This window comes from Natrix helvetica (genome assembly GCF_964273705.1).
Source record: "Natrix helvetica genome assembly, chromosome: 2".
Taxonomy (NCBI): Eukaryota; Metazoa; Chordata; class Lepidosauria; order Squamata; family Natricidae; genus Natrix; species Natrix helvetica.
In genome coordinates this window covers 253,181,284-253,204,445 of record NC_138552.1, presented here as the reverse complement: position 1 = coordinate 253,204,445, position 23,162 = coordinate 253,181,284, and the positions used below count along the sequence as shown (strand labels likewise).

The 23,162-nt window shown below is 38.4% G+C and overlaps 2 protein-coding genes and 2 long non-coding RNA genes across 5 annotated transcripts; 2 read left to right on the top strand and 2 right to left on the bottom strand.

Moving 5' to 3' along the window:
- Positions 1 to 362: 362 nt before the first annotated feature.
- On the bottom strand, positions 363 to 1,536 carry LOC309385895. Its single transcript, XR_014174303.1, has 2 exons — positions 1,293 to 1,536; positions 363 to 762 (listed from the first exon to the last, which is right to left on the bottom strand). It is a non-coding gene; the product is annotated as an uncharacterized lncRNA (long non-coding RNA).
- Positions 1,537 to 3,339: 1,803 nt separating this feature from the next.
- PTCRA (pre T cell antigen receptor alpha) lies at positions 3,340 to 6,883 on the top strand (the record flags this gene model as incomplete). Its single annotated transcript, XM_081943932.1, has 4 exons — positions 3,340 to 3,514; positions 3,812 to 4,132; positions 4,688 to 4,732; positions 6,335 to 6,883. 4 exons carry the CDS (start codon positions 3,340 to 3,342, stop codon positions 6,469 to 6,471), a joined length of 678 nt encoding a protein of 225 aa, XP_081800058.1. The 3' UTR covers positions 6,472 to 6,883.
- Positions 6,884 to 7,092: 209 nt separating this feature from the next.
- On the bottom strand, positions 7,093 to 10,394 carry LOC309388016. Of its 2 annotated transcripts, none has more exons than XR_014174708.1 (3): positions 10,330 to 10,394; positions 8,051 to 8,149; positions 7,093 to 7,284 (listed from the first exon to the last, which is right to left on the bottom strand). It is a non-coding gene; the product is annotated as an uncharacterized lncRNA (long non-coding RNA). The 2 variants fall into 2 exon arrangements; XR_014174709.1 differs by lacking the exon at positions 10,330 to 10,394 and adding an exon at positions 9,552 to 9,660.
- A 308-nt stretch (positions 10,395 to 10,702) lies between these two features.
- On the top strand, positions 10,703 to 21,770 carry CNPY3 (canopy FGF signaling regulator 3). The gene is made up of 7 exons (XM_081944280.1): positions 10,703 to 10,878; positions 12,669 to 12,792; positions 13,086 to 13,182; positions 13,314 to 13,436; positions 14,641 to 14,758; positions 16,372 to 20,269; positions 20,408 to 21,770. Exons 1-6 carry the CDS (start codon positions 10,761 to 10,763, stop codon positions 16,602 to 16,604), a joined length of 813 nt encoding a protein of 270 aa, XP_081800406.1. The 5' UTR covers positions 10,703 to 10,760; the 3' UTR covers positions 16,605 to 20,269; positions 20,408 to 21,770.
- Positions 21,771 to 23,162: the final 1,392 nt, after the last annotated feature.

The window sequence follows — 23,162 nt, the reverse complement described above, 5'->3', positions numbered from 1 at the left end:
TGTCTTGTATTTTGAGATCAAACTAAACCCCAATATTTGCAGTTATGTTTAAAGATATGTATTTCAATTGTTTTGATAAGCCATGGTCTGTGAAATAAGTGATTCATTTCACTTCACACATCACACTAAGCCATAACTAAAGAAACTACATTACGATTAAGCGAGAAATTTGAGCCGAGTTAAGACTGGAGACTTTTAGGTTCCTTGTCTTACCTATATCTAGCAAAAGAATGTGAAAGAAACACATGAAAATATGAATATATCACAACACAGAAATCATCTTTGGATATTAGCTTTCATGGAAACAAACTTATATTTTTAACAGTACACTCAATCATTTTGGAAACCTGAAAGGCCAAGAGTTTATATTGCATATTTATTTCTTATCCAACAGAGAGCTAAATCTCCCATTCAAGTTTCCAACTCCACAACTTTGTCATGCTTTTCTCTCCCAAGGCTTTGGTTTCTGAGTCATCTGAGATGGTGTTGGACTCCCATTTGTGGCAGAGATATTTAGCTTCTGGAGCCCAGGGATGTCCTGTCCACTCTGGATCAGGTGAAGGATTTCTGAAAACGACACAGAGGTATCTGGAGCAGGAGATGGGTCGGCAGGGCTATTCTGTTTCTCTTCCTTGCTATCACTTCCTGCCCGGGGAAATCCACTTGCGGTCTCCGCTACAGCAGATTCCATTCTTCTGAAAGCTAATAAGCAACGCTGATCACCCGGTCATTAGTGGAAAGGAGGAAACCTCAGGCACGTCCCTAAACACGGGGAGAGAGATGGGAAAATCACCTTTGCCCGCACCTGTCCCCCCCCCCTCCAATCCTCAACCCTGAGAATGAACAGCCAGCCGCCTGTGAAAAGGCTTATTCCCAAGTAGCCCCGGGCTCTGGAGTGGATCACTCCTTCATTTGGAGGGTTTCATACATTTAGCAATCCTGGGCGGATTTCCCCGTAATTCGTGAGAAACGGAGCGGGGGACTCGGCCCGCCACCCTCATCGTGATCGCTTTTGTTTGGTGCTTCCAAAGAGCGACAGCTCCCTGGACTTTCAGGCTGAACATGCTGGGTACCATTTCCTTCAGGGACCGCTTCTCCCCTCACACACACAAACCCCCGTGTCGTGAACAGTGTGTTTACTGCAAAGCGGAGCCCCGCAGCGCTTCTTAAAAACCCGGCAACTTCAAAGAGCCAGAGAAGCCGCTCTGTTGCCCTAAAGATCCACGCGTCGGCCAGATCGTTCCCGTCCAGTCTGTCCAGAAGCAACGCCCTCCTCCCCCTCCCCGCCTTACCCATTTCAGAAAGAGGCTCCGTGAAAAAGGACCTTCAACGGCAACCCATTTTTTCCCCAAAGCGAAATCCCGCCCGCTGTATGGAATCCTTCTGGTTTCCCGGAAGTTACAATTGAGGCGCCCAGGAGGGGGGGAACGAGGACAGGCCGTACCAAGATCGATTTATTAGCGGGGAAATACCACAACTTGCAACTGGGCCTCTTTCGTTAACGAGAACTAAGGCTTTATTTCCTGTGAAGGCCTAAGCAAAAATCGAAGCGTATTAGGCCAACCTTTGAAAGATATACTAAATGACTGGGGGAGGGCCACCCCGATTTTTGGCAGCCCAGGTCTGATATTCATAAATTGAAAGGATCCCTGAAGGATTAGAGCATACACAGAGTGTGACCTAATTCAGTTTTTGTTCACTGTTGAGCTGAGCAATTTGGGTTGCCATTGTAACCTAATGTGCCAACTGCACAGATAAAAACCTTACAAAGTTTAACTCAAGTGTTTTTCAAACTTGGCAATTCTAAGAAGTATGGACTTCAATTCCCCGAATTCCCCAGCCAGCGTTGGGGGTTGAAGTCCACACATTTTAAAAGTTGTCAAGTTTGAAAAACGCTCGAGTTTAACTCTAATTTACACTTCATATGAATTTCCAGAGAGGTAGTCTGGTGTAAAAAGACAAGTGGGATAAGTCCTGGTTAGAACAGGATGAGAAAGCAAGAAATACTATCAAAGTTGCAGGTTTTAAAAAATTGGGGGGTGGGGGGATCCCAGAACGCAGCAGTGGAAAACTACTTTCATGTTTGCCAATATGATTCTGATTATTTTTTTTACAGTTCACATCGGTTATCTCTAAACTATAATACATTTTGGATTATTTGTATGTTTGCTTTATAATTTTTTGTACTCTTTTAAATTTTAATTTGAAGTATCCCAGAGTCACAAATGTGGAGTGGACAGCTATATAAAATGAATAAACAACTCATGAAGTCACAAGTAGCAGAGCTGACTTGGCTTTACTTTTAGCTGAATTACTTGTTTGGAAAAGCCACCAAGAATATTGTAGCATTTCAAAGATTAATACTAATTATTATTAATAATACTAATTGTTAATATTAATGGACCATAGACAACATTATTAAATGTCTTGACAGCCAGTAAATAGACAGCCATTGTTGAAAATGGATTGATCAAGGACAGAATTACCTAAGAAATTACCATTAACAAATCTGGTCACTTTTTAGAATTCCCTGTATTTATGATTCTCTCCAATAATTGCCTATTTCAAGACAATGTTCCTTGAAACTAAAGACATTGAGTCTGATTCAAGAACGTTTGTTAGTTTTAAAGAGTTACAAAACCTGTTCCAGTTGTCTTCCTTATTCCTCCAAATAGATGTTAACATATTCTAAAAGCTGAGAGAGATGCTAATTACACTTTGTCTTTAAAAAATATATATTGAAAAGTATTAATGCTTTTGAATTTTGGTGTTGGAGAAGATTCCTGAGAACACGTGGACAACCAAGAAAACAAATCAATAGATCACTGAATAAATCAACCCCAAGCCTGGTCACTTGAGGTACAAGTGACCAGGCTCAAATTATCCTATTTTGGATATATTATGCAGATATCCAACTCACTAGAAAAGATTCTAATGCTAGGAAAGGGGGAAAGAAAGGACAACTAGCAGCCAGCTGGATGGATGGAATTACAGTGATGTCAAATGCATTCTGAGAGGAAGACCAGATTAGGGGCAAATTGTCATGGAGAAAGTCCATCTGTGTAGTCACTAAGAATAAAAAATGACTTGATGGTACATTAACAGTCAATATATATGCTGTCCAGGAACAGTTTGAGATGGTTAGAACCAATAAATAAATGTGATGTGTAGATCTACAGGTGTTCATGCTTCAGATACAATTACTTTTTAATACAAATGTAAAATCTGTTTGTGGCAATGGCAATACAAAGAGACAAGCCATTTTGAAAATATTAAAAAGGAGAGTGACATAAGCAAAAACCTCGAGGTTTTTGCCAAGCAGCTGTGCAGCTGTTACCAATGGGAAAGGAAAACGGTGGTCAGAAAGAACTTCAGTTGAGTTTTGTCAGTTACAAACACACATTTTCAGAAGCATCCTTGTTCCTTGAAATGATGCTATGGGCTTTTCAAGTGAACGTGGCTTGGAGGCCATTTGGGCATCTTTTGATCATTGCAGTTCTCCAGCTTCTGATATGTGAGTAAAATTTTCAGAACTTCTTTGGAAAAAAAGGGGGGAAACCATTGGAAAAACATAGGTGAATTTCATAAATAAGGCAATGGTCTTGGAAGACCTGTAAAAATTAAGGGAATGAAGAAAAATGACAATACGAGAGGGAAAGGAACTATATTTTTATGGAAAAAAAGATAAATCCCAATGAACCTCCAAAACAACAACAATCTTAATAATGCACTATTATTTCCCTAGGAGAAAATAGTCTTCTAAACTAATTTTGTGCATGCATCTTTATAATATCATTTCTTTGGATAACAGGTCACCACTCCTTAGGTCTATTTTCAACTCTGACACCACCACTCTATCTGGAAATAAATGGTGAAAGAAAGACCCTGTTTGTATGTTTGGTGAATGATTTATCAGATAACTCATTGGGAGTCATTTGGTTTTCCAATGGAAATGGGAGCATGTTGGACTCTTATACTTATGGCATTTTCAAGGAAGAGGATGGCTCTTTCAGCACAATCGCACAAATTTCCATACCCAGCAAAGAATTTGAATCATGGAATATTGTCATTTGCTCGGTTGCACAAAATCAAAACTCAAGAATATGGAACACTACCTATCTACAAAACTCTGGTATTTATCAAAGGGGGGGGAATATTTAAGTGTAAAAAATACATTAAATTATAATATGGCAATTATTCATAAATTGGATTAATTCTGACTTAATGATTGTTTATTAAATAAAGCAGAGTTGGCTACTTTAGCATGCCATGCTGAACCATATAATTATTGTTTACAAGTGCACCTGAATTCACAAAACAAGCAAAAAACAAACACACTGGGGCTTTTCTTCTCAAAATAAAGTAATAAATTAATTTGTGCATGCTAACCCATATAAATAAATGACAATTTTATTAGTGTTGGCCAGGCAAAAAATAGATATGTCAGTTATCTCTAATAACTAAAGTGGGTGCTTAAAAGCTTGTGAGCGTTTCTGAATTTTCAATATTTCTGCATAAATATTATGTAAAACACGATCTATTCTCCACACAAGTCCTAAAACCTAGATGAAGAAAACTCAATTAAAAATCAATCTGTTCATTAACTTGACTAAAGACATGAATTACTTGAAAGCTTTAAGGAGTTAAGAAAATAATGTTTCATACTTACTATTATTTTTTCCCCCAGAGGAGCAACATATGGATGATCTGTGTCTGTCTGAAAGTCAAGGAGGTAAACACAGAATATTTCCTTATTTTCCAAGTATTTAGAGAGTCAGTTTACAGAGGGGACTTGCTTTTCTCCATTTGATCATTTCTTTTATTGACCATTCATTTGATCATTGTTATTGTGCTCTATCTTTTCTCAGTCTTTATTTTTTATTTATTTTATTTATTTATTGAATTTGTTAGCTGCTCCCTCTCCCCGAAGGGACTCGGGGCGGCGTACAATAAATAAAAACACATATTATAAAATTGCACATTGTACGGAACAGTCAACAGAAAGGCTGCCCTTGTAGAGCATGCAGAAACTTCAACTGGTGGGAATGTGGCTGCAAGAGTAATAAATGGTGCCAACTACATGGCACGTGCAGCACCATTACTCCATGAGCTGCACTACCTGACGGTGTTTCTGGGTGTAATTCTAGGTGCTTATCACCTTTAAAGCCCAGCGTAGCTTGATACTTGGTTACCCTACTGCAGTGCAGTGACCTTTTCCAGACCAAATGCCTAAAGCGCTTGCGCGAATACGCACGTGCACCCAACCCACCAAAATGCAATCCCCACATGGCCTCGCATCTGCACCTCACCTCCCACATGCACACTGCCTCCCTGTGCATGAATGTGCAGCCCCCCCCCCCGCACACGCACTGCCCCCATGCATGCACAGCAGAGACCCGAAGACTAAATGGCTGGTGGGAGGTCAGCACGCATGCATGGCAAAGCTGAACTGGAGCGATGGCTTGCATGCCCCCAGAGAGGGCGCTGCGTTCCACTTCTGGCATGCATGCCATAGGTTCGCCATCACAGCCCTAGTACCTGTCCTTTTCCACAAGTTTCTATCCATCCATCCAATCCAATCCAACAGATTGGACATGTTGTAGATCCCATCAGCCAAAGAGTGTCAGCTGCTAGGAACTAGAAGACAGCCTTTTTAAATGCAATCCTGCCTTATGGAATATTCTCTCCTCAAAGGTTAAAATGGCCCCAATCCTGTTGGCTTTTTGCAAAGCTGTAAAAACTTGACTGTGTACCCTGGCCTGGGGCTTGGAAAGTGTTAAAGGCCCCATTACTTAGCTTTACTATTAGTTGATTAATCACAACCGCTATTTGTGCTTATTGATTTTGTGGTTGTTAAAATCATTTAAAAAATTTTAAATTGTTTTATCATTTTAAAATTGTAAGCTGCCCAGAATCACTTGGTTGATTTGGGCGGCTATGGAAATTGAATAGATAAATAAATAAATCATTCCAAATAAAACCTATCGAGGAGGTTTAACTGATTCCCAGAATGTCATCAAAATGTTGCATGTCTGAATAGTATTTTTTTGTTTACATGATTTCTATATGACTAAAATAGCTGAAGAAGCAAATTAAAATAATATTTATGGTTTTTCAACCAACAGAGCAAATGACTTGTAAAACTGTACTGACACATTCACAATTTACTGTACAGTAATACATCCTGGATTTGAATTTGTAGTTTAAAGTAAGTTCAAAGAGCTAGCTAATAAAAGCATCAAATGTTTCATTTGAGAACATCAAGACAAAAAATATGTATCTGCTACAAATATTTCTCTACAATACAGTTCTTGTTTGCTTTTTTTTATCGTAGTAGAGGAACAGATGTTGTCTACTGATATTCTGCATAATCGCACACAAGAATTACATCTTCTGGCCATCAGAACTTTGCTGTTCAAGATCCTAATGTTTAATGTACTGATGACCTGCTGCATCCTTTACAAAAGATAAGCAAAACTGTAGTGCATTGTTACTATAAGATCAATTTTTTAAAAATGAAAAGAACTGCCAATGCTATTTTTAAAATGCATGAAATGCTTCAAGGAATCTGGATCAGACTGCCTCAAACAGCGATGAACTGAAATTGGACATCTGTTTATCAGATATGCTATGAATGTAGCACAAGGTAGATTACAGTGCTCTTAAAATCACTTCCAATCCTATCATTTTGTGATGTCCATTCAGAATCCCATGATCATAACAAAGCATCCAGATATTAACTCCCATGTTCCAGCAACTGGATGATGAAGGCAAACTTTGACAAAACTTTTAATCAGTGGGAACTCTGCATCTGATGGCCTCAAGACACATCAGACTGATTCCATGTTGCTGTTTAATCATTAATACAATGTAAGAATTTAAAATGTGCCTGCCTTATTCATTTATTAAACCATTTATGATTCATTAAAGCATCATCATCATTTTTGTCAAGCTTGTGTGGAAGTTTGAAAGAAGATAACCATGCATTAAAGCAGTGTTTCTCAATCTCAGCAACTCTAAGATGTATGGATTTCAACTCCCAGAATTTCCCAGCTAGCACCCCCCTTTCTCCATTCAGTGGGTTCCCTTAGTCCTCTGGGGTGGAGATGACTGCTTTGTTCAGTGATGCTTTTTTTCTCTCAAAAAAGGCTTTGATATCCTTGCTTGAGGTGTTTTTCTTTTCATGAGCCATTTTGCAGGGAGCACCTAAGAACAGGGGAAATGGAGAAGGGAATGGAATCCTTTTTTAGTTCTTCCACTGGCATCTTATCTTCTGCCTTTTATCTACCTGTAGGGGAAGGAAGGAAAACAGGCTGCTAGGAAGTATCCTTAGATTAGTGTACTGTAAACATGATGGGGATTATTGAAAGGAAACAGGTGAAAGGAAAAATGACAAAACAGGTTGAGGCAACTGGAATGTGAGGAGTAAATTTTTGTGTGGATCAGGACTTGTCTCTCCTGCCACCTAGGAAAGGGCTAAGATATTAAGACCCTTTTCTAACATTAGCTTAGTGCAATAGTGCAGTAGTTTATGAAATGTCAGGCATTTCCTGGAGAAAGTAGATGACAGTTCCATATTTCCAACTGCTGATTTGTGACCCAATTAATATGACTGCATGCTGCCAGATATACTGGCAAAGATAAATAGGTCAGCAATTATTTGTTATCATTTGTATTATAATATGACAAATGAAGAGGTACAAAAATGAACCGAGGGCAGGCATCTCCAGATTAGGAAACCTAAAGTTTACACTTATAGTAACTGTAGAATAGTGACCTATTTAATTGTAGCATAGGGAGATTCCAGCTTTAGTGCCACAAGCTTATGGAACAATTCCTCTGACTTATAGTTTCCCTCAACATCCAAAATACGAATGCATTCACACAACACAATGGACCCAAAAACAGCTAATCACATTTTAATTTAGCAGACTATGCAAATCCAGTCAATATTATTAGATTCAGTGTTTTACACGAAGTCAGTAAATTTAATTAATTAAATTGATGGCTAGATTAATTATGAGTAAGCATCTTGCGCAAATGTAGCTACATGCCTGTAACGGGAAAGCCTCCTACATTCTTCCAAATGACCTCAGCTTTAACTTCCACTAACTCCAGCCAGCACTGTCAGTGATGAGTGAAACAGCACCTGTAATTCAGGAGCATATGAAGGGCCACAGGTTACATATTATCAGGTTTGTACAAGGACTTTATAAAGTTCTTGAAGTTAAAAACATACAAATGTTTGGTTACCTTTTGAATTATCATCAAGTCTTTCATCACTTGATGATAACTCAAAAGGTAGCCAAACATTTTGATGAAAGAATAACAACTCAATCCAATGTATATTTATATTAAAAACGTACAGATGTTTACAGATTAACAGAATTGGAAGGGACCTTGTAGGTCAACTAGTTCAACCCCCTGCCCAAGCAGGAGACCCTACACTGTTTCTGACCGATGGCAGTCCAGTCTCTTCTTGAAAGCTTCCAGTGACGAAGCTGTCACAACTTCTGAAGGCAAGCTGTTCAATTGGTTGATTGTTCTCACTATCAGAAAAATTCTCCTTATTTCCAGGTTAAATCTCTCCTTGTTCAGTTTCCATCCATTATTCCTTGTCTGGCCTTCAGGTGCTTTGGAAAATAGCTTGACCCCTTCCTCTCTGTCAGCCCCCCAATGAGCTCAGTTATTTGTTCTTAAATGCATTGGATAATTATTCTGTCAGTACATGGAGCAAGATCAGAGCAAGCATGCAAGTCATGTAATTCAGCTAGCAAAAAAACAGCTTGATGTTTATTTTATTACAAAACTGCTAGCAAAATGAGACAAAGCAGGCAAAAACAGAGAGAGAGGGAGGGAGGGAAAGGGGGAGAGATGGTGGGGGGACCACAGGTAAAAATCTACTTTATTTATACGTCCACATCTAAATATTGAAAGGCAAGAATCTCCCAGAATCACAGGAAAAGCGTATCGTGGGAAATAAGTACTGTATGGACAGTTCCAATGTAAGTAGCCTTTAGTTATTCCAGTTTTAAATATTCTATGTATGTTGTGGTAATAGAAGAGAGATGGAAAGTAGGACAGCAGATGATCCCTACTGTATTCTGTAGCACAAAGAAAACAATTTCATAGATGAGGATCAAGGTATCAAGAATTGAATTATGCCATACCATCTGATCCCTAGAAATCTTTGTCTCTCCAGACACAAAGGGCTGCAATTTTGAGATATGTGGTTTTAAGCAGAGTGAGGACTTCAAGGTAAGGGGAGATTTTATTAAATCTTTTCCCACTTGTAGCCATACTGATACAACAGAACACCCATGTTTCTATTAAGGAAGGAAAAAGGACAACCAGCAGCAAGATGGATAGTCAATGGCAACATAAAACACTATTGGAAGAACTAAAGGACCATAATCTATCATAATCATGGTGTTCACTTCCATGTGGTCACTAAGAGTTGATAACAATTTGATACCACAAAATCGAGATTGTAATCATTTACAAATTTGTCAAAGAAAAAGTGCCATGGCTCAATGGAATGTACTACTGACCCGCTGCATTTTGTAAATGAGCTTTCCCACACTGGATGTCTTACAGGTGCACTTCAACTTCCATATTCCCTATTCCTCTATCCAGCAGAGAGAAGAAATTGTGGAAATTGGTCCTATATATTTGGAGAGTGCCCACTTGCAGAAAGGAGACTCGTAAGCAGGATAAAGGAGTTGAACGCCAGCAAGAGACAGTAAACTGTAACCTCGTTCTGCTCTTGCATTTGTACTGCCAGGAAATAACATTTCAAAATCACCCATCTCCTCCCTTTTATGACTGCATGACTGCAACTTGTTGCTTGTATCCTTATGATTTATATAGATATTGTTTCCTTATTGCTTATTTGTTCCCTATGACATTAAGTGCTGTACCCTATGATTTTTGACTAATGTATCCTGTCTTTTTATGTACACTGAGAACATATGCACTAAAGACAAATTCCTTGTGTGTCCAATCACACTTGGCCAATAAAGAATTATATTCTATTCTATTCTAAAATATTTTTGGTCAATCCTGAATTGTATTTGTTGTCATTTAGAGTAAGAGGAGCCAATTTATGCTCAGCCTCGGCAGCAAAATGTCTGGAGCCTATTTCCAAATAGAGTGCCTACCAGATATGTTCAACTACAACTCCCAGAATTCTCATTTAGTTCTATTCCCCCCCCCCCCCCGGCTACATCTATTTATAAGCAGGAAGCAAGGAAAGGCCCATCTATTTTCTATCTTCTCTGTTACTATTCTGAATAAAAGGAAAACCTGAATAATATAAAGTAAGCACACCGAATTTCACTACTGTGCAGCACTCTATCTCATTCAGCATGACCTCGGTCCAATCAGAAAGGAGCACTTCGCCCCTCCCCCACCCATTCGGGATGAATGTAACGAATGGGGTGAGCGTAACAAACAGGGACGGAGTCAGACCGGCCAATCAGAGAGTAACGAGGGCAGCACTTCAAGGGTAGAAGGAGGAGGACAAAGCACGCTTATTGGGGAAATGAGAGCGCTATGTGAGTCTTCGATTGGCTGGCAAGAGAAGCATTCCGAGCCGTCCGTTGGAATCTGCCACGACTGTGGCCGCAATTGGTTGGTACAGCTGGTTGTTATAGTTACATTAGAAGAGGAGGATCCCGGAAGCGGAGGGCGGACTGTGAGTATTAGTTCGTACGGCTGTTGTGCCTGTGGCGGCGTGGCAACCTTAAGGGAGGTCCTCGATGGCTTCGCGGGTTCCGGGCGTCGGTGCTTTATTGGTCTTGCTGCTGGTTCCGGCTGGGCTGGGGGGAGCCGTCGCTGATGACAGCGACTGGGTTAAATTACCCAATAAATGCGAAGGTGAGCTTGGATTCAGGAGTACGGAGTGAGGGGCGCTGATGGGATCTAGAAGGAGTGGATGAAAAGTCTCAAATCTGTAGCGGCAGTTATTTAAACAGGAGCTTAGACAGGGCAAACTCCTGCCTAGTAAGGTCCAGCTAGGAGGATAATAAAATATCTATATATATAAAAGGCAAATATCACGCTCTCATCATGAAATATCCAGAACCGCCTACAAACTTGAAATTTGGCACGTATGTTTCCCTGGGCTTCTAGGTGCTCACTAGGAAAGGATTTTTCGAAATGACCATCAGACCATCAGACCATCAGATCATCATTTCTTATACAGTATTTAACAGGCTCTGATGCTAAGTTCTACTCCCCCTCCCCACCTGAAAAGAACTGTTCCAACTGCCAGTTGCCTCATATTCCTGTTACTTCAATTCAAACTGGCAGACGTTCCCCTCTTTCACTAGGAGCAGTCTGGGGCTCCTTACAGTACTATAAAATTTGGACTCAAGGCGGCGGAGCAATATGCCCTTATTGTTTCAATCACCTACCACCACTGAGCCAATTTCTCCTGCGTAGCCGATCACATGGTTTAATTATGAAGCACAGGTATCCAGCTAGTGCATCATAAAATAGTTATATATTTTTTTCAAAGATAGTCCCTGAGTGAACAGAGCACCGATCTTGTCTTATTTTTGTCGAAAATTTCAGTGTTTATTATGTTATAGTCTTTAAAATGCTACAACGTGAAACAATGTTTGGATATTAAGTAATATATTTATCTCTGGCAGCACTAGAGAAGGCAGCACCTTCTCCTAATTGCTAGGTATTTTTAAGTTGTAATCATGAGAGTAACATATAGTGAGATAGTAAAATAGATTTACGGGATGGGGCAGGCAACAAAACAGGGAGTAGGGAGTAATTGTGTTTAGAAACTCCTAATATGAGGAAATGTTGATAGACTTCAAATGTATTATCATTACATTTATTTGCTGCCCATCTCTCCACAAAGCAACTAATGTAATAATTAATGTAATGACATTAGTGCTACAAAGTTATTTTGGAGGTGTAAAACAAATGATTTTAATCTTGGAATGATGGGACAATATCCTCATCATTATGTTTTTTATATTGCAGCCTATTTAGCTGCTTGTTTAAGAGATTGTTTAAGAGTAGACCTGATATTAATATTAGTAAATAAAATAAATTCTGTGACAGGACTTTCTTACTGTAGTGAATGATAGCCATTAAATGGCTGTTTTTCAAAAGAGGCTGGGGTTTTATTTTAAAAATGTATGGTATTAATAGAATGGAAAAAGGATCTGAAAAAATCTTAAAATGGGGCCAGATGAGTAAAAAAGAAAAGAGGAACAGAAAAAATAAGGGAGCCCATAGTTGTGCGTTTTTAAGGTTTCTGAAGTAGGTAGCATAGAGGTATAAAGAAAGCAAACTGAATTTAGACTGAGAAAATGAGTTCAACAAATCTAATTGTGTGGGCTTAAGAACAGAGAATGTATGTTTTGTTTTATTATATAAAGAATTTCTGTGGTTGTCCAGTTGCAAACGTGTGGCACTTGGTGGCATAGAGCAATGTATGGTATAAAGAGTTTAGTACTATGTGAATTTTCGTTACATCCATGCATAGCGAGTCATTAAGTTTTGCAAATAGAGTAGTGAGACTACTGGACTGCTTTACAATATGTTCATTGCTATAAGATGGAAAACTGAGCAACATTTGTAATATAGGGGATCAGCAGTCACAATTGCCATTACTAATTGTTTTGAGTTTTGACTGTATTTAGTTTGCAAGTATGTTGCTTTGGAATTGAAGTCTTCCTTCGATGAAACTGGCAAGACCAAGGAGGTGATTGACACGAAATATGGCTTTCTGGATGGCAAGGGATCCAAAATCAAGTACACAAAATCGTAAGTGGAACAAGGTTGTTGAGAAATGCAACAGGTTTTTATCTTGGCTAGTCCCTCAGGATTCACAGAGGAGTCCTGAGAATGGATTGAGGGATCAGCAAAATGTTAAAATATGAATTATGAAGTAAAGTGCCATAGCATTGGAAGACAAAAAACTTGGAGGAAGCAAATGGACGATTATACTGGCCATTTGTCCTCCATAATTAGAGTAACCTGAATTTTCATTTTCATAGTTGAAATAGTGGGCATCCAGAAATGTCATTTAATTTACCAGCATTCCTTTCTGTCTTCAGGGACATTCGACTGATCGAGGTGACAGAAAATATCTGCAAGAGGCTTTTGGAGTACAATTTGCACAAAGAAAGAACAGGAAGCAATAGATTTGCAAAGGTTTGTAACTTAGAATTCTTCCAGCACTTATTGCATAATTTTTACAAGCATCAACTTGCATTACTTGTTCCTCACTTTCCTTTGGCTACCTTGATGTTTTCAAAGTATATTCTTTATTCATTCTATTTTAGGGTATATCAGAGACATTTCAAACTCTTCATAACTTGGTGCACAAAGGAGTAAAAGTAGTGATGGACATTCCATATGCGTTATGGAATGAAACCTCTGCAGAAGTGGCTGATCTTAAGAAACAGGTATGGTGGTTGAAGGACTTTTATATTTGTACTGGAATTATTTTTAAAAAAATCTGATAGTAATCACCCAGATCCACATGATGTTAGGTAATTTTGCCTGATGTTTTCCCTTCCTTTGAATTTACTATTTTTAGCCTTCAACAGCTGCAGGGACATGGAGTGGGTGGGACCTACCTTTTTTCTAGTTTGGAGGACTGGGGCTTTAATTGACAGAAGAATGGATGCGGCTGAATGTGTTTATGTACCTTAAGTCATTTCTAAAAAATATATAATCAATAATTGCTATTCTGCCTCAAAATTTCAATGTGATGTAATCCGGGGAAGCTCTGAGGGACCCCAAGAAGAAGTTCCTAAATGGTCAGTTACTTTAAAAAAAATTAATGAAGCATCTTATTAGCTAAAAATTATGTTAATCTAAATATTTACAAAGAATTTACAGAAATTGTTTCGGGAGGAGACTGCTGAAGCTTCTGTGGTTTACTAGGTCTTTACTCTTAATTCTGCCAATCGCAATTTGGGAAAAAATGTAAATGTATATTTCTAAAAGCCTTCTGAGTATGGAGGGGGGAGACTTATCACAAATGGAAGAAGCTCTCCTTTCAAATAATATTGCACAACAATGGGAATCAGCTATCACTGTCCCGTATCTCTTGCCTCAGAATGCTTTCCTTAACATAGCTGAGCTATCTGTTGCCTGGACTCCATTCTTTAGGGGCCAAGAGAGCAATTCTGAGGCATTATTCTAAAACATAGGTGCTGCCTAAAACTATCCTGTCATTCATATATCAAATAGTGGAGGAGGGAATTGACAGATTATTTAAGTGCAAAGAGAGACAGGAAAAAACTTTTTTTTGAGGTGCTTAGGTTCCAAACCCCTAACCCTTTGAACCTTTAATGGCATTAGCATTCATTTTTAGATCCTACTTTACAAAAAAAAGGAGGCTTTTAAAGATAAAAGAAATGTAAATCTAGAATTCTAAAAATACTAACAATGTTACCTCTCTACTCCTTTGTCTTCTGTTATTTTTGGTCTGTTCTTGTTATTCTTCAGTGACAGGATTCCGAGGCACCTGAATAGTTATTTTATAACAAATGAAATTATCTACAGTATGTGAAAAGATGTGGTGTGAAACTCTGGATTTGTAGCTTTCTCTGAAGCATTGCACTATAATGATTTTGGTTTCCCTCTCACTTTGTCTGCTAGTGTGAGACAATGGTGGAAGAATATGAAGATGTGATTGAAGATTGGTATAAAAACCATCAACAAGAAGACATTTCCCAGTTTCTATGTGCAAATCATGTGTTGAAAGGAAAGGATGCCAGTGAGTTTCCTTTTTGTGGAATTGATTAATGTGGGTGGCTGAGATCTAGTGATGCTTGTACAGCACAGCCCCATCGTTCCCCATCCACCACATGGGAAACATGTTTTTCTGTGCAGTGTCAAGCTCTGCATTTGAGGCAGGATGAAAGACATAAAAATAGATGGGAATAATAATCCATTGGATTCCATGGGTGGCGTGCTCTTTCTTTCAGAAAAGGAACTAAATTGGTAAAAACATATTTCTCCCCGAAAATTAGGCTGAGTTCAGCCTTTAAAACGTCTGGGTAGCCAAGTCTGCCTAGGCCAATAATGGCGAATCTTTTTGATGCTGAGTGCCCAAACTGGAATACGCATGCATGTGTGTGCGAGTGTCAGAGTGCTGGAAATCTGAAGACCAGCTGATCTTCAGGTTTCTGGCATGCACATGCGCACCAGCCAGCTAGTCTTCATGCGTGCCGGATCACTGGAAACCTGAAGATCAGTTGGCCACCACGTGCATGCCTATTTTTTGGGCATTTGGGGGGCTGTTTTGGGGGCATTTTTGGGCCTGTTTTGGGGGCATTTTTCAGGCTGTTTTTTCCGGCACTCTGGTACCCGTGAAGACCAGCCGGAAACCAGAAGAGCAGCTGGCGACAGCACGCGTGCCCACAGAGAGGGCTCTGTGTGCCACCTCTGGCACATGTGTCATGGGTTTGCCATCACGGGCCTAGGCCCACCATGGGGATCCCTTTCTTTAACTTAATGGAAGTATTCTGGTTAGGAAACAAGAGCTGACGTAATCAAAGAGAGACGTCTCTTCCTTCACTACACTTTATGAAGAACACCATGATGCCTGGTTGCTCATGCCACATGGGAGAAAGTGTGGCTTATTTAGTTTTAATTTTTTAAATTCTTTTTTTAAAAAAAGAATTAATCTAGTTTTAAAATTCATACACTATAATTAAAATAAACCATATCTCGAGGTGGGATTCCAATTCTTTGGCACATTAGAATGGTTCTAAGATTTGGCTGGCCACTAGAGTTTGTGAATAAGATTAATTAGAATAAATTAATGAATTTCCTTTCTCAGACCTTTATGAAAACATATATTTAAAAAAAATTATTACCCTTAAACCAAAACTGTCACTGAGAACTGCTTCCCATTTTTGTTACTAAGGAAATAGAGGTAAATAATTTAAATTTTAATAATTTAACAATTCTTACTTTATTTTTTTTCTCTTTATGCTGGAGAAGGATGGAATTGAAAACCAATTTTATTCCTAGGTAGATTTCATTAATTAAAAGGAAGAGGTGACTTAATTAGGCTGTAATGTTAATAGTTTCAGTTGTAGATAATGCAAAGTTTTGCTATGCTTAGTATTAACCTTTGATCTGTTTACCAGAATTGATAGCATTTGCCAGTCCTGTCTTTCCTAAATGTCACATCTTCACAATAGTTCTGTGAAATATTAACCTGGAATCAACTCAACAGTCCCTGGTCTCAGGAACTAGTAATTTAAACTCAATGGAAATTGTGACGGTTGAGAGAGAAAGAAAAATAGTGATGCTTAAGTAAAGATAGAGGGAAGTGGCAGTTTGATGATATCTTAGGAACTGTTCTTGTCTTTTGTCTAGGCTGTCTGGAAGAAACGTGGACTGGGAAAAAAGGAGACATGGCAAATACAAGGCAGAAGACCAAGAAAAAGGAGGGCAAGGCAAAAAAGCCTTCAAAGAATAAAAAACGATCCAAGGCTGATCAAGAAAGAGAAAACATGCAACCAAGCACATCAGAGTCACCTGATCAGACTGCAAAGGAAGATGATGATCAGAAGCTGGCTTCACTTTCACACAGCACAGATGAACTGTAGGATCTTCAGAGTCCCATTCCATCCACACGTGTTTTGTGGGTTTGCAAGCTTGTATTTGGACCACTGCGAATTGCTGTGGCCCATGGGAGTTGCAAGAAGATCCATAATGTTGTGAAGAGGAAGTGAAGAAATGGGAAATGATCATGATCACTTGAAACAGAATTCTTCAGTGTTACTACACCTCAGCAAAGGCAAGGTACAGGAAGCCAGCTTGTTACTTGTATTATTTGGTGGACAGTCAAATTAGAAGTGCTGTGGAAGATGCAGTTGAGCTGTTGGCTATCTAGTCTTATGTGGCTTGCCTTTGGAAACTGAGTTTGCTGCCCTCATTAATTCTCTATCCCATCACTTTTGACTTTGACTTGCTGGACAACATTGGTGAAAAAAGAGAAATGAAAAGGAAAGCATAAACAAAGACAGTCTGATCTTATGGCAGTTCGTTTTCCTGCCGTATTCCAGGATTTGGCTGTAATCTGACAGGTCTCTAACTTGTACATTCTATTAGGGGGTGAGATGCATTTACTGCTGTCCTTCCTTATTAAACAGAACACGGTTCATTTGGGATGAAGTGAGAATGAAGGTTCTGCCAGGATAAAGGGCATTGCATTTCTCTTCTGTTTCTTTTATTAAAGTTCTTACTGTAAGGAATCAATTCTGCAGCCATTTCAATAAGAGGAGCATTTGTTAATGCTTCCAATCCCCAACATTTGTTTCTGGACATACCATAGTCATGCTTACCATTTTCTGAAGTTTTTGTTTAAATAAAAATGTAGGGCATTTTTTATATAATTTGTGTTTCATTTAGTTCCTGTATTGACCCTCCATATCTGTTCCAGGAAATGTACCTATTATCTCTGTTCGGTGTTCAAAGTGATGTAACACTGTTTCTTCAAGGGATTGAAAGGGATAGCTAAGAACCTCCAGGTGCAAAATGGCCAACTAAATATTATTTTCAGACTGAGGTAACATGCTTGTTTTGTGTATGAATCATTTATGAGTTATGTTATTAATCTTTTATTGGACAAAGCATATTTGCAGAGTTGCTGAAAAGTGGTATTAAAATAAAAGTAGTGTCCTGTAAGAGGAATGTCTCTGACTTGTTTCACACATTATACTAGGTCATAAAGTGATTCGTATATCACTATTTATGACTTAGAATCATGTGGTTATTGTTTGCTTAATTTATATATATAAATGCACATGATTTAGCACAATGTGTGAATCCAGCCAATGTCTGCAAATTTTATTATGAAATTCCTTTGCCATGAGTTGAAAAGAATCGTGGTGTGTCAGAGTGGAGTGATCAAATGGATAACCACTTAACGCAGGATTGAGCACTTGGGTGTAGATATCTGGCCTTTTCATTTTGTACTCAAACCATTTTTTCATATTCTTCTCATACTTTGAGTAGGACAAAGTTGGTATGTGTCTTGCTATAAGATAGAACAGAAGAGGGTGAGCAAAATGGCAAGAGAAGCTGCTTACGGTTTGCAAATTTTGCAAACTTGCCTTTCATTTCAGACGTTTTCTCACAAGAAAAGAGAGCCAGCCTTTACTTTTAAGATTTTTAAAATACCCTACTTAGAGTTTGCTGCAATTCAGAACATTCTCTTTTAGAATGAGTCCCCTTTTCTTTAGGAACGGCTGCTATATATGAGCTGCAAAATCCAGACCATCTTTAGATGGTGGCAAAGATACAAAAGCTTGTAACATTTTGCTGCATTCCGTTAATCATCTGGATTTTTGCAGCCCACATCTGGTAGTCCTATATTTACAGGGCTTTTGACTATTTCATCTGTTGCAACAGAGATTGCCTTTTTCTCTTGGTACCTTTTTTTCAGTTGTCTGAAATATTCGTAATGCCGTTTATACATCCCCCCCCCCCCCTATTCCTTTCAGGACAAGTGTGGTGCAATCTGACTTGTGTGACTACCTTTTTTTCTGTGGAAATAATGGTCTTTTAATGTGCAAGAGTTAGATGCATTCTTTTCTGTGGAAAGTCCATCCTGGACTGAGGTTTCAATCTCAATATTTTATCTTGTCATGTGGTTTTTCTTTTTTTATTAAAAGTTTTTTTGCAATAGAAATAGAAATAAAGACAATGAGAAAAGGGGGGAATGGAAAGGGGAGAAAGGTGGATAAAAGAAGGAAAAAAAGAAAAGAAAAAAACCAAAAAGCAATGATTCCCAACGTCTTTCAGTGCTCTAAGATACAAAATACAGTCACAATGCTAACTTTTTACTCCTAAAACAGTAAATACTAGCCATTTCTTTAATCATGATCTACTTAATCAAAACTCAAACTCAAAATTTATTTATTTTTCTCTTTCAAGAGCCTGAAGGTGATTTTCCAAATGGAAACAAAACTATTTTGGTTCTTTTCCCTAACAAATGTGGTTACGTTTGCCAGTTCCACAATTTTTTCAGTCCATTTCTCTTTTGTAGGAGTCATCAAGATACATAATAAAGTTCCAATTTCTCTCCCTTCTCTTTATCCAATAGTGCTAAAGAAAAACTTCTGTTTCTTAAGTTTCCATTAGAAGTTAAGGAACTTCTGAATTAAAACCTGGAACTGTTCCCAATATTTGTTTGCCTTATAACACATCTACCATGTATGGTAAAAAGTGCCCTCTATACTGTTATATTTCTTGCAAACATTCAAAAATCCTTTGTACATTTTAGATAATTTATCAATCTGATGTTAAATACCACAGATATGTCATTTTATAAAAGTTCTCTTTAAGGTTATAGTTCAAAATATATTCCAGTCCTTTGGTCCTCATATTTTTCCCATTGGTCCAACATAGTCAAAATTTCTTTCCATTGAATCATGCAATGCTTAACATATTCACTTTCTAAATTCAACTCCACAGCATTTTGTATGCATTAGTTATAAGGTACTCATCATTAGTACACTTGGCATTTCAAAAAGAGGTACAGAGACACTGATTATTTAAGCATAGTTATCTTACTGGGATTGCTTAGCTTGTTTGGCTAAACTAGATAGAAATTAGTTAGATAGTACCATCTAACCAAGATCAGATCTGATTAATACTTGGCTGCAGGAATATCTGGAAAGTCCTGTAGTGCATGCTTGACTATATTGTTGAAGAAAAATCCTGGAAAAATTAAGTGGCAAATCATTTGTATATTGTGAACAAAACTGCATGGATTCAGTCCATGAAAGTCACCAAGAGTTGAAGTATAGTTGAAGGAATCTACTTTTTTTAGTTTGCTTTTCCAGGGTTAAAATTCTTTCTGGATTTTTTTCCCCAACCTAAACTGCATTACTGTGGAGATCTTGGTTCATCTTTTTCGGTGAAGTGCAGGCTTACCATTTACCAAGTCAAGATAACACCATTCCTGTCTCTCTCACAATCTATTTGTCTCAATTGTATGCAGGATTGCTGAATACTTTTGCTTCTTATACACTTAGTTTGCTTAATAATGTTTAAAATTGCAAACAGAGTGGGCAACACATTTTAAGTTATATTTTTATATTTACACTACAGTAGTTGTTCTGGGGTTTCTCTGCTTGTAATTAGCTTTTTCCTGTACTTTAAGAATAGATTTGAAGATCAAAGTAGATAGTCTCCTGATTTCAAGTTTCACAAGTCTGTAATGGAATGAGAAGAATATTATATCTAAGATATCTGAAAGCCTTAGGTCAGGGGTGTCCAAACTTGGGAACTTTAAGACTTGTGGACTTCAACTCTCAGAATTCCCCAGCCAGCTGGCTGGGGAATTCTGGGAGTTGAAGTCCACAAGTCTTAAAGTTCCCAAGTTTGGACACCCCTGCCTTAGGTGGAGCTCCTAGGATTTCCATTAAGTGTCGGGAACCAAAGTTCCTAAACTTTCCCACATCACAGCACCCTTGCAGCTTCGGTGAGTTTTTTCAAAGCACCCCCCATGCTACTGAACTCGTGGTGTATGACTGATGTTGAGTACTGTTACATTCCCCTTGAAAATCCAAAATGACCTATGGTCTCCTGTGACACTGCAGAGCACAGCGCGGGAACTGTAGATCCAGACAGTATTACATATGAATTAAATATAAATAATTTTCAATTTAATTTTTACCTTTGTATCATCTGTCCTCTAAAATGAAGCTCCTGACAGTCTATTCAAGGACCAGGAGGACTGCAAACACAGGTCCTCTGATGTGCTTATCAACTGCATGTGTTTGACTTATATCTATAATCAGAACTGGGGAAACTTCTGTCATAAATAGGCACAATTGTTATTTTTTGTTTCACAACTGTGCCAACGATCATTCCCAGTCTTAATTACAGTCATCATTGAAGACTAGCTGTATTTTTAAATGATTGTACAATTAAACACAAGTACGTTTTCTCACAAGAATAAGTTTGGTGCATTGTGCTAAGAACCTAATGAATTCTAGTCCCACCTTAGGCACAAAACTGGCTGGGTGACTGTGCACCAGTCATTTTCTAGTAGAGTAGAGGGAGGGGTCACACGAGGGTTTAACACAGCCTGATTGGTCCATTAGACTGAGATAAAACTTCTTAATCTTCAGCTTCTCCTGTTGGTTCCCAGTTTTCTCTCAGTCTGGTCCAAAGCACTGTGCTTGGTTCCTAGTGAGAAATTCTAGCTTTCTTAAATTACTTATTGACAGATTTGACTAATTGGACATTCTAAATTAATAGCTGCGCCCAGCAGGACAGCCTGTTACTGTCCTCAGCAGGCGGGGAGAGCCCCGTGGGGCGTTTTTCCCTTCCTCCCTGCGGGCCGGACGCTTCGGACTGGTTCCAGGGATTCGGGCGTGCCAGGCGTCCCAGCAGCGTTAACAGCCTCCTCCAATTCTGAAAATTGCCAAAAAAAACCTTCAGGGGCTTGTCCAGGCAATTGCCAGCAGTCAACAGTTCAATGCAAAAGAAAATTGCTTTTCTCAATGTGGAAGATTACATTTTCATTATTTTTTTCTGTCTCAAAAAAGTAATAATCACTTTTAAATGAAAAATATTGGTCTAAAAAGAACACAAGAAGAAAATCTAGAATTGGATAATACTTTCACTGTACAAAACAAAATGGAACAAAACCTGTAAGCTTTTGAATTCTCCAGAGATACTACAAAAAGAGACATTCTCATGTCTTTTTATTTTCATGTTTACTTTTGTCAATCTGAAGTAAACTTTGTTTTGTATCATCATGTGTTGTCTGTAGTGGATTTATTATTTTTGAGTATGAAATCCTATGTTTGGTTTTTCCATTGATTTTCAGTATGTTACAGCTGCATTGGAGTTTCCACCAGTATTAGTAAATGTAAGGGAATTTCATTTGGAGACTGTAGAAAATCTACACTTCATACATTTCCCAACTGTGATCAAGCTGTGTTCTTCATAACAAGGTTTTTTTTAAAGTACACTGATGCATTAATACCAGCTTAATAGTAATAAATTTCCAAGGTGATTTGATAGAAATATCTAAGTCTTTATAGATTACCGGTAGATGCCCAAAAGACAACATTATGGTTGCACATAGGTTTATGATGGAAAAGTCACAATTTGAAGCTAGTGTTTACTTTTGAAAAATACCTAGAAAAAAGTTAATCATCTGTAGGCATTGATTGTAAGCAATGACAAGAAAAAAATGTCTTGGGACATAAAGTCAGATTCCTGTGCTATTCCCACGGGCAATGCAAATTACTTGTATGTTCAATAAGAAGTGTCTGCTTTGCACTTTAATGTAAGTAAACATATAAACAAGTAGAGTGTCACAGTTGGCTCTGCACTTCGCAATGCAGCTCCTCGGTTGGCATTTGCTGCACACTTGGATCCATCTTTCATGTGCAGAAATCTTTGGAAATATTACACCTCTCTTGGCAATGTTTATACCAACTTGTTTGCTGCTGTATAATTTTACAGGCTCCCTTTGATGGACTTGCTAAACAATCTTACTTGATGATAGAAGACATTTAAAAAAAAACTTTTTCTTTCTGGGTAGCAGAGTGAAAATTATATTGAATGAATCAACTTGTGTACTCGGCAGATAGTGAACACTGAGTGTCAATTACAATGGCTTTCTGACAGATTTTTTACAACTTCTCTGCTACACCTTTGAACAGAGCATTTGTTTTATGCATTCTAAAATCTGAATATAAAATCTTGTGAACCGGCAGTAATGCCGGCAGCAAAACCACGCTTGGAGCCAGTGCAGCTCATGAAGTAGCAGTCTTAAATGGGTATACCGCAGTGCACTCAGTACTGCATCTGTCTTACAATACAATACAATACAATAGCAGAGGTGGAAGGGACCTTGGAGGTCTTCTAGTCCAACCCCCTGCCTAGGCAGGAAACCCTATAACAAATGGCTATCCAACATCTTCTTAAAGACTTCCAGTGTTGGGGCATTCACAACTTCTGGAGGCAAACTGTTCCACTGATTAATTGTTCTAACTGTCAGGAAATTTCTCCTCAGTTCTAAGTTGCTTCTCTCCTTGATTAGTTTCCACCCATTGCTTCTTGTTCTACCCTCAGGTGCCTTGGAGAATAGTTTGACTCCCTCTTCTTTGTGGCAACCCCTGAGATATTGGAAGACT

What these genes read in the sequence shown, in the direction of transcription:
- CNPY3 (XM_081944280.1), top strand. Translation starts at nt 10,761, where the DNA reads ATGGCTTCGCGGGTTCCGGGCGTCGGTGCTTTATTGGTCTTGCTGCTG. An exon ending in ATTACCCAATAAATGCGAAG is followed by an intron (nt 10,879 to 12,668) that starts GTGAGCTTGGAT and finishes GACTGTATTTAG; the next exon opens with TTTGCAAGTATGTTGCTTTG. An exon ending in AAAATCAAGTACACAAAATC is followed by an intron (nt 12,793 to 13,085) that starts GTAAGTGGAACA and finishes TTCTGTCTTCAG; the next exon opens with GGACATTCGACTGATCGAGG.